The sequence below is a fragment of the Amia ocellicauda genome, chromosome 15 (assembly GCF_036373705.1).
Source record: "Amia ocellicauda isolate fAmiCal2 chromosome 15, fAmiCal2.hap1, whole genome shotgun sequence".
NCBI lineage: Eukaryota > Metazoa > Chordata > Actinopteri > Amiiformes > Amiidae > Amia > Amia ocellicauda.
The window spans coordinates 4,341,727-4,352,226 of record NC_089864.1 but is presented as its reverse complement, the minus strand read 5'-3'; the positions used below and the strand labels follow the sequence as shown (position 1 = coordinate 4,352,226).

At 41.5% G+C, this 10,500-nt stretch overlaps 1 protein-coding gene and 1 long non-coding RNA gene across 3 annotated transcripts; both read right to left on the bottom strand.

The window, feature by feature from the left end:
• Window positions 1-1,009: 1,009 nt before the first annotated feature.
• LOC136771736 (uncharacterized) lies at window positions 1,010-4,326 on the bottom strand. The gene is made up of 2 exons (XR_010822366.1): window positions 2,533-4,326; window positions 1,010-2,052 (listed from the first exon to the last, which is right to left on the bottom strand). It is a non-coding gene; the product is annotated as an uncharacterized LOC136771736 (long non-coding RNA).
• A 109-nt stretch (window positions 4,327-4,435) lies between these two features.
• Window positions 4,436-8,212, bottom strand: LOC136771735 (uncharacterized). 2 transcript variants are annotated; one of them, XM_066724228.1, is made up of 6 exons: window positions 7,550-8,212; window positions 6,737-6,804; window positions 6,296-6,622; window positions 5,926-6,210; window positions 5,548-5,838; window positions 4,436-4,978 (listed from the first exon to the last, which is right to left on the bottom strand). In XM_066724228.1, exons 2-6 carry the CDS (start codon window positions 6,789-6,791, stop codon window positions 4,830-4,832), a joined length of 1,107 nt encoding a protein of 368 aa, XP_066580325.1. In that variant the 5' UTR covers window positions 6,792-6,804; window positions 7,550-8,212; the 3' UTR covers window positions 4,436-4,829. The 2 variants fall into 2 exon arrangements, with proteins under 2 accessions (XP_066580325.1, XP_066580323.1); XM_066724226.1 differs by having other exon boundaries at window positions 8,038-8,212.
• Between the last annotated feature and the right edge of the window lie 2,288 nt (window positions 8,213-10,500).

Below are 10,500 nucleotides of genomic sequence, written 5' to 3'. Positions count from 1 at the left end.
ATCTAAGTCCCTCTGAATAGCCTGTGCTGCCAAGATTGTATCTGCTGAGCAATTTTAGTATCATCTGCATATTTGACAAGTTTGCTAACTATCCCAGAGTCCAGATCATGAATATAGATTAGAAAAAGCACAGGCCCTAGTACTGATCCCTGTGGAACTCCACTAGCAACCTCACTCCAGTTAGAAGTGACTCCTCTAATCGACACCCTGTTTCCTAGACATCAACCAGTTCATAATCCATCTACTTACATTACCCTGAATGCCTACAGCTTCCAATTTGAGGATCAGTCTTTGGTGTGGAACCTTATCTAAAGCTTTTTGTAAATCTAAGTATATCATATCATGCTTTCACTTGATCTACAGCTGCAGTTGCATGTTCAAAAAATTCGAATAAATTAGTAAGACATGATCTGCCTCGTCTAAACCCATGTTAACGGTCTCCAAGAATATGGTTTTCATTAAGATGCTCCTCTATTTTCCTCCTCTATTACAGGTGATGCAGGTGAGACTGATTGGTCTGTAATTTCCTGGCTCAGTTTTGTCCCCTTTCTTGTGGATTGGTTTGACATTTGCTGTCTTCCAGTCAGTTGGCACATCCCCTGTTCTATGTGTCATTTGGAATATTTAGTTAGCGGCCTAGAAATAATTTCCCTTATTTCTTTAAGTACTGTTGGAAATATACTATCTGGCCCAGGTGATTTGTTTGTTTTTAATTCTGCTAATACATTTTTTTAATATTATAAATGTTATTGGAAAAAATATATTAAAATATCTGTTACAATATCTTCCTGGAAAATATATTACAATATCTTGTAATATATTGCAATGTATTTTAAAATATGTCAAATACATTTTTGTATATTGATATATTTTTCAAAATATATGATTATAAATATATTATAAAAACTTCAAAATATATTTTAACATGTTACAATACTAGGAACACATGTGATTTATTAATCAATTAAGCACATCAACCAAGGGAGCTCTTGCTAAGAGGCTGCAGGTATTCTGATTATTATTATTATTTTTATTTCTTGGCAGACGCCCTTATCCAGGGCAACTTACAACATAAGTGCGAACAAAGTGCAAAAATACAGTGAAGTACAAGGCATCAATCATTATAAATTCAATTTAGCTAAAACAGCAATTCAAAATAATACATTTTACAAATTCCAATTTACAATTTACACAAGTACAGTAAGTGACTTCCTACATCCTGGACGGTGAAAGCTAAGTGCTGTCAAGATGTAGGGTTACAGACTAGGGCTACGGGAAAGGGAGCAAGGAGGAAAACAATCAAGAACGCGAGAAGCATAATAAAACTGTAAAGTGCTATCTAGCAGTGATAAAAGGACTAATATTACAAGTACTGTCAGAAGAGATGCATCTTCAGTGGGCAGGTCGTTCCACCATTTAGTTGCCAGGGATGAGAAGGAGCGGCTCTGGAGGAAGGAGATAATTGCTTCAATGGTTTCTAAACTACTAAATTTACCAAACCAAAGCATCACTGATCAGACTGAAATACTTCAAGGTGTTTATAAAATGGCAATAGAAGGGTGACCTCTAAAACCTGCTGGATAGGGGCTCTCCAGGACCAGGGTTGGAGACCCCTGTGCTTCAGGGTCAGCTGCGCGGCATTGTGATGGATCTGGCTGCACAGACGTCTTCACTGCCTTGTATTCAGCACTGTTTTCTGAATGTATCTCGTCACAGCACTATATAGCTTTTGCTAAAAACTACAACTTAACAAGGACAACTAAATCGAGCAAAAATATAAAATTATTTATATACTTGTAAAAGGCGAATGGATTTCTGCAATATACAGAGGACTTCTAGACACACACAGTCCAGTGGAAACTCTAAACATATGCAATTGTAAAAAGCGGCACATGAGCGCCTCTGCCCGGGGCCATTTACACTGAAATACAGTGTCAGATGAAGGGCTGTGTCCTCTCTTTCTCCTTCAGCAGGTGACAAAGGTCATTGATTTTTCCGTTGAGCCTTCCTGATGTCCCCTTGTTTAGTCCCCAGACATTTCTTTGGTCGCTTCTATGAAAATAAATTAGTAAGGAGAGAATTAAATTCTTAACAGAAACTAAGCCCTAGGGTTCACGGTGACCGATCAAAATAATGTATGTGATGTTTACACAAATCAAATATTGACACTTGCACTAGACCAGGGGTTTTCAAACCGGTCCTGGAGAACCCACTGCCCTGCTGGTTTTTGTTCCAACTGAGGTCTTAATTGTTTAATTGAATCCTTGATTGAGCAAACAAAGCAATGGCAGGGGGTACTCCAGGACCGGTTAAATACCCCTGCACTAGACAAATCAAAACTTTGCTTTTTACCCTGATTTGGTTCACAGACAAATCACTAGGGAGGAAAAAATAAAAAAAGCTAATGTTGGATAGACATGGTTTCTTCATCAGAAGCTATTTGATCACCTGTACAAGAATAACTGTAAGCGCAAAACAAAAACAGTCCCGAGTTACACACACATAGGAAACACTGGATTTCATGTCTCATACCTGTTCGAGTCTCCATCGGCGTCTTTCTATGGTTTCAGTGGAAACGCTGGTCCCGAAACAACTGGCGCCGGCATTCAATCCCAAAATCCCACGTCAGCAACAAGTTTTTTCATTTTTGTCCATCTGAAATCTCTTCTTTTAGACCAACTGCCACAAATCAAAAAGGAAACATTGCACTGTTTGTGTCCCAATCTCCAATTCCCAGCGCACCTCATTAAGACCGTCTCTCCGCCTCCGTCTTGCGTCACACACCCCGCTCCCATCTCTCCTCCAATCAGATCCGAGTGTCAAGTGTTTCACACTTGATTCACAGCAGAGCATATCACGTCAAATCAGTGCCTGTACGACTGAAACTCATTATAGATAGATAAATAGATGTACAGTTGGGTAGATAGACAGGTGTCATATATTAGGAATATGTAACATTTTAATAATGTAAAAATGTTATTAGATTAAAAATATATACTGGTATATATACAGGAGAGACTGAAGTTTTGGCATCCTTAATTTAAGCATTATTCACTAATTTAGTTTAAAATGTGTTGTATTATTTCAAATTGATTGAGCCTAGACTAGAGAGCAGTAGTGAATATTCCAGTTGATTGGACTGAGTTAAGACAGATACAGGTCTGTAGAGTTGCAGATATTGGCAACCCCTGTCTAAAGCCCAAGCCTAGTTGAGCCCAGCCTAACTAGGGTAGTTACATATGAAATCTTTTGAGTTATGTGATACATACCTCCAACAACTGAGTTTGAGACTCAGGCATTTCACTGTACAATGCAATGTTAGATATGTATTATTGAAATTGGAAATAATACATTAGGTGAAATATATTAATGTAAATATTTTCTTAAATGTATTTTAGATATAATTTAGGCAAATGTATTTTGAACTGAATATATTTTACATTATATTCAATGATATGTCCACATATTTACACTCACCTAAAGGATTATTAGGAACACCATACTAATACTGTGTTTGACCCCCTTTCGCCTTCAGAACTGCCTTAATTCTACGTGGCATTGATTCAACAAGGTGCTGAAAGCATTCTTTAGAAATGTTGGCCCATATTGATAGGATAGCATCTTGCAGTTGATGGAGATTTGTGGGATGCACATCCAGGGCACGAAGCTCCCGTTCCACCACATCCCAAAGATGCTCTATTGGGTTGAGATCTGGTGACTGTGGGGGCCAGTTTAGTACAGTGAACTCATTGTCATGTTCAAGAAACCAATTTGAAATGATTCCACCTTTGTGACATGGTGCATTATCCTGCTGGAAGTAGCCATCAGAGGATGGGTACATGGTGGTCCTAAAGGGATGGACATGGTCAGAAACAATGCTCAGGTAGGCCATGGCATTTAAACGATGCCCAATTGGCACTAAGGGGCCTAAAGTGTGCCAAGAAAACATCCCCCACACCATTACACCACCACCACCAGCCTGCACAGTGGTAACAAGGCATGATGGATCCATGTTCTCATTCTGTTTACGCCAAATTCTGACTCTACCATCTGAATGTCTCAACAGAAATCGAGACTCATCAGACCAGGCAACATTTTTCCAGTCTTCAACTTTCCAATTTTGGTGAGCTTGTGCAAATTGTAGCCTCTTTTTCCTATTTGTAGTGGAGATGAGTGGTACCCGGTGGGGTCTTCTGCTGTTGTAGCCCATCCGCCTCAAGGTTGTACGTGTTGTGGCTTCACAAATGCTTTGCTGCATACCTCGGTTGTAACGAGTGGTTATTTCAGTCAAAGTTGCTCTTCTATCAGCTTGAATCAGTCGGCCCATTCTCCTCTGACCTCTAGCATCAACAAGGCATTTTCGCCCACAGGACTGCCGCATACTGGATGTTTTTCCCTTTTCACACCATTCTTTGTAAACCCTAGAAATGGTTGTGCGTGAAAATCCCAGTAACTGAGCAGATTGTGAAATACTCAGACCGGCCTGTCTGGCACCAACAACCATGCCACGCTCAAAATTGCTTAAATCACCTTTCTTTCCCATTCAGACATTCAGTTTGGAGTTCAGGAGATTGTCTTGACCAGGACCACACCCCTAAATGCATTGAAGCAACTGCCATGTGATTGGTTGGTTAGATAATTGCATTAATGAGAAATTGAACAGGTGTTCCTAATAATCCTTTAGGTGAGTGTATATAATATATTGCAATATATTTCATTTCCGTATGGGGAAATACACACACACGGCACAAACATAATCTACACTGTGCGTTCCCTCCCCATCACACTCCCGTTCCCATTGGCTATTGACGAGGTGTGTCCGCTCCATATCATGGGGAGCTCTCTGTGCCCTCCTGGGCCAGGTCTTTATTGTGATGCCGCCGTCTGTGCCAGAAGAGCAGAGCGAGTCCCAGCACTGAGATCAGCACTAAGATCGGTACTAAGATCCCTGCGACCAGGCCAACCAGGAACACTGATTCTAGAAGAGAAACAACAAAGCAGTAAAATGAATTTGGTCACTTGTGGGTATTGCAGTAGAGGTCTCTCAGTGGGACAGCAGCACAGAGGTCCATTCAGCACATTTCTGCACTGATGTCAGGGCCCTCAGTCTGGACTCCAGTCCCAGTGTTGTTTGGTCACACAGTGCAGTTCTTCTCAGACCGGGTCTGGGGCTCACAGTCCTGCTGCTGTTTGTTCCATCCAAGATCTCAAATTACCCAATTACTCTAATTCCTTTCATTTTTATTTTCTTTGAACACTGGCTACGGTCTTGGTGCTTTGGATCAGGGACACTAATGAACCCTGGCCCCAGGGACGCATGGTCCTGCTGGCTCTTAATTGAATAAGTTGACCATTACATTTGCTCAACTTACAAAATGTTGGTGAATTTAAGTCTTATCATTTTATATTGAACTGTCCAAAAAATAATGTAAAAAGTTCAATTAAGTGAGAGTTTGGTTGGAACTAAAATCAGGTCAGTGTGCCCCAAGGACCAGAGTTGAGACACACCCATACAGTGTATAACAGTGTTATTATAGGGACACTTACCCTCTGCAGACACAGAGATGGTGCTGATGGTGCGGTTGTTCCCAGACTCCCTCACTGTGTAGTTTCCCTGGTCAGCTGCTGTGAGTGATCGCAGGGTCAGAGAGCCGTTCTGCACCGACACTCTGTGCTCGTACCCGGGGCCAGGGCGGCTCGCTGCGCCCCTCTCCACAGAGCACACTGAGACACAGGCTCCCTCTTCTGCAGCAGCAAACAGCACCTCCACCGGCCCAGGAGAGTAGAGCGGGAGAGACAGCGAGGCTCCAGACGGCAGGGTGAGGGCGTCTCTGTGAGCTGAGAGGATGAAACAGGAGAACATCAGCCCGAGTCCTGTCTCTCATCACAGCCCTGATCTCCAGTAGAGCCCGGCCCCTGTCCTACCTGTCACAGTGACGTTCACAGTGCTGATGGTCCTGCTCTGGGAGTCCAGCACTGTGTAGGAGCCCTGGTCAGTGAAGTTCAGTGCAGACAGTGTGACCTCCTGCTCCTGCCCTGAGACTCGAGGCACATAGGCAGGGTCAGGGGTCACGGTGCCGCCCTCTACAGCACACACTGGGAGAGAGGCTCCAGCGCCCGCAGGGTTAAACCACACTGTCACAGCTGCCCTGCTGTACAGACGGAGGCTCAGGGGCTGCCCATAGGAGACAGAGCTGCTCTCCTCATGGCCTGCGGAGGGAGGGAATAGGACGAGGCTGTAAATGACAGGAAGTTTAAAGATTGCTTTACTAATATTAAAAGTTCAGACTCTTACTTGTGATGATGAGATGAACATTTCCAATGAAAAACATATTTTTCTTCTCTCCCAGACAGCGACACTCATACATCTCTTCATCAGTGAACAGTGTGTGGTTAATGGTCAGGGAGAAGTCCCCCTGTCTGATCCTCTCCAAGGGAATCTCAGCTCTGTTCTCAAAGCCGATGCTGGTGTTGAGTCTCCCTCCACTGACCTCACAGACTTGCTGTTTTTCTGTCTCCCACACAATGTATAGCTGCTCCTCAGGAATTTCTCTGCAGGCTGACCCATTACAGGGCAGAGTGACAGAGTCTCCAACTGACACTGAGACACGAGCTGCGGAGACTGAGAGACACAGTTTCCCTTTTCTCTTGCTTTCTCATAGAACAGAGGAAATGTTTTACAAAAACAACCAAACACACAAATAAAGAAAGAAAGAAGCACCTAGAGAGCACCTACCTGTACTATCAAGCCACACTGTGAGAATCCAGACCAGGACAACACACTGGGCCATTGTGCTGGGAGCTCTGTGGGAGAATGGAGAACAGTGAGAATGAGAATGTCTGATCCCACCTTCATCAGGTGGAAACACTACAACCTGAAATGTGGAGTTTCTGAAGAGGCGTCATTAACCCCCTCTCTGCCAGAGCCACAGCAGAGAAATAGTGTATTCAGGGCTTCTCCACCCTGGTGCTGGGGGACACTGTCTTGGTCCACACCGAGGTCTCCATTCCCTAATTACCCCACTAAACTCATCGTTAATACGGTTAAGCCCCCAAGACCAGGATTAAGAGCTACAGCATTAACAAAACGAACTCTGCCCCCCCGGGGGGGAATTGAATAAGTCATTCCGCCTGCCATCAGTAGAGGGAGTAAGTGAGCCAGGAGAGTGACTGACCGCAGATGCCCTTGCCTTCTTTGTTCATCTCACAACAGTGCCTTGGCTCAATAATAACTTATTGAAGACATCTGAAATGATACATCAGTTAATTAATTAAACTTATGTTTCTATCACACGACTTACTTGAACCGAAAATACCCCTAATAAAGGTCAATTCAAGTAGACGCTTCTCACGCCCGAGAGGGAAGACGCGACATGTCAAAACTTCAAAGCACTTTCGGTATTGCATCGTGTTTCTCTATTAATAAAAAGCTATACACCTACACACTTCCTGTCTTTCTAATGAACATTTTTACTCTGCGAAAGATTTACTTTTTAACTTAATTGTGCCAGCTGTAATTACATTTCTTCTTTCGTTTTGTCTTTCTTACCTTTTTATTTTAATTTCCCTTTGCTCTTCAGAGAATCAGTGTATGTAGATTATTTTATTCACTCATTTTAGACACCGTTTTAATGGTGTCTCTGGTTTCTATAGGCTATGCTCAAACATTGCGACTTTTAGTTAAGCAAATTGAATTGAGCATTTGTGTCAAAGAGCAATAGACTATAATGGTTTAAGGAAAACATCTTTTTGCACAAAACACACACATGAACGATTGAACCCGACGACCTCGACACGGTAGCGTCTCACTTCCTGCGTCCCACGGATAAAATGATTACAATAGTTATTTAGAATAATCCATTAATCATAATAATGTATCATCAGCAAACCACAATAAAACACCGGATAAAAACGTGTAAGCGTACCAAATAAGTTATAATATGTGCTGTTTTCATTTATATCACACCAACAGCATTAAGTCATTTCAATGACGGGAATTAATTTAGACAGTTATTATTTTATTTCTTTATAACTCACAGCGGCGACTCAAGTTTCGTTGTCTGTCTGTCTATTCGCTACGTCTCGGTCCTCGTCTGGCTGCTTGTGTCTAAAAAGCACAATTTATATAAATGCAATGAACTGTAACAGTAAATACATAAACCCGGCGATGATGAGTAAATTCCTTTCCTCCCCTGTACTTCAACCTTCAACTCTGTCACTAAGATCTTCACCCAAAGACAGGGGATGTCTTTGCATGTTGTATGACGTTTCGTTTCTCTCTTTTTTTACGAGTGAGAGGGTCTAACTACAGCTGTAATATTAATTGAAACAAAAATAAGAACACTTTCTAATAGACGTCTAATGATGTTAAGTCACTGGTTTATTTTATACATACAGCTCTGGAAAAAATGAAGAGACCACTCCAAGTTCAGCAATGTTAAGCGGTCTCTTCATTTGTTCCAGAGCTGTATAGAAGAAGAAGAAGAAGAAGAAGAAGAAGAAGAAGAAGAAGAAGAAGAAATTCAACTTTTTTTAAATGTTTGAGCCTTTCCATTGAAACATTCTAAAATAAACTTAATTGACTTAATTTATTTTAATAGTTTTAATATTTGAATCTTTTATATTTTTTCATTTTCAATCCCTTGTCCTTTTATTCCCTGGTGTTTGATTTGTTAAAGATTAACTTCCATTGTTTTACCATAACTCCAGTGCCAGATAAAAATAAAATAATGAATTAATCTTAAAGGTGGTGTAGTTGGCTACACAATTGTACACCCTGTTGCCCTCACTACATGTGTCCTCAGCTCTCCTACAGAGGGAGGGTGGTTGGTCAGCAAACAGTATTTTAATATTCTCTTTGCAATCTATAGTTTGTGCAAGACTACCGTGCATTTGATTCACACAGTACAGTGCCTTACAGATCACCTGTAGAACGGGTGACTGATTGTCTCATCTATAAAGATAATTTTGTGACTCAGTGAATCTGTGCTGTCCAATCTTAAGCTTGTCTGGGACCTAGTGTGCTGTGTCTATGAACATTACACACTTATTGATCAATGTAAGGGAGATATGATTGGTGCAAAGGAAACCAAAACCCACTTCCCATCAGCTCAATCGCCATGCAGTATATATATAGGCCAATGATGCATTTATTAACAATTGTTATGCTCTTCCTCCCTATATGGAATTTCAATCTAAAGACATAACTAATCAGGCAATATTCCCATAACGGTACTCAGAATGAACTTGGCCAGGTTATTACAGGCAGCCAGTCCCACACTGCGGCCCTCCGGTGTATGTTTTCTGTAGCCCCCCCAAACACAGAGGGGGGTGGTGCTAACTTAGTTTCCATGTTGTGTTCAACAGGACAAGAAGATGTAGCACATGGTTTCATCTCCAGAAGGAGACTCCACCCCCATGAGATGCAGTGCAAGGGTGCAGGGGGTGCAAGGGTGATTAGCTGGAAAAAGCTTATAACTGTGAGCGAGCGGGTTTAACTTTCCTGGCCATACAGATACTTTGAGCTTCTTGGGGTGTGTTGAGAAAAAAGATTCAGAATCAATCAATGTCAAGCAACAATAAACTGGGGTCAGACTGAAGTAGGCAACCAAGGTTAGTCTGGTATTGGACTAAACCATTTCAAACACTTTGACCCACTCACTAATCGTGCAAATAGTGCAAACTGGTAGCCAGCCGTGGTTTACATCAAAAATGTTAGAAAGTGGTTTCTGATTATTCACTTGCATTGCATTGCAGTCTATTGTTGATGTTATTTCTCAGTGAGGCCGTTAATTATATAAACTGCTTGAGAACAAGCTGCCAGGATGTTGTGGTTTCCTGTACAACAATGAGCACAGTGTCGCATCATGTTTCTCTAACTATCCCCTCTATCATGTGTGACTTAACTATCTGTTCGTTCAATTCAAAATCAACTCTTATGTCACATGTAGTCTCAGCTTCCTCATTAGGGTGCTAAGAGATGCAGAGGAGATAGCTGGACAACAGGACGTCTGTCAGCACACACTGTAATCCAACAGAGCAGGACCTGAATACAGCCAATAATTATAAATATATTTTGATTCTGATCAGAACAAAACAAAAACTAACACTGACATTACATTTTCACTTTCATTTCAGCTGGAGAGAGGAAACCTCAGAGGGAAAGCAATACCATCTGAAATCACCCATCCAGGCAAACCACACCTAGACGGCAGAATCTCTGCATTGATTATATCAAAATATGTGCAACAAATATTTGATATCAGAAATTGATGTATTTATATTAGCAGTACTGAAGAGCCATTATTAATGTTTTATATAAACTGTATTATGTTTTATATTAATAATAATATGCAGACCAAGCAAAGTAAATGTATTATGGTAGCAACAACCATTTTGCAAGTTGTTCAGGGCATCCCCTCTAGACATTCCTGTCAATAAAAGAAAAGATCAAACTGCAGAGAGAGAGAGAGGGCCCACAGTTCTTTGTTAAAAGTCTAT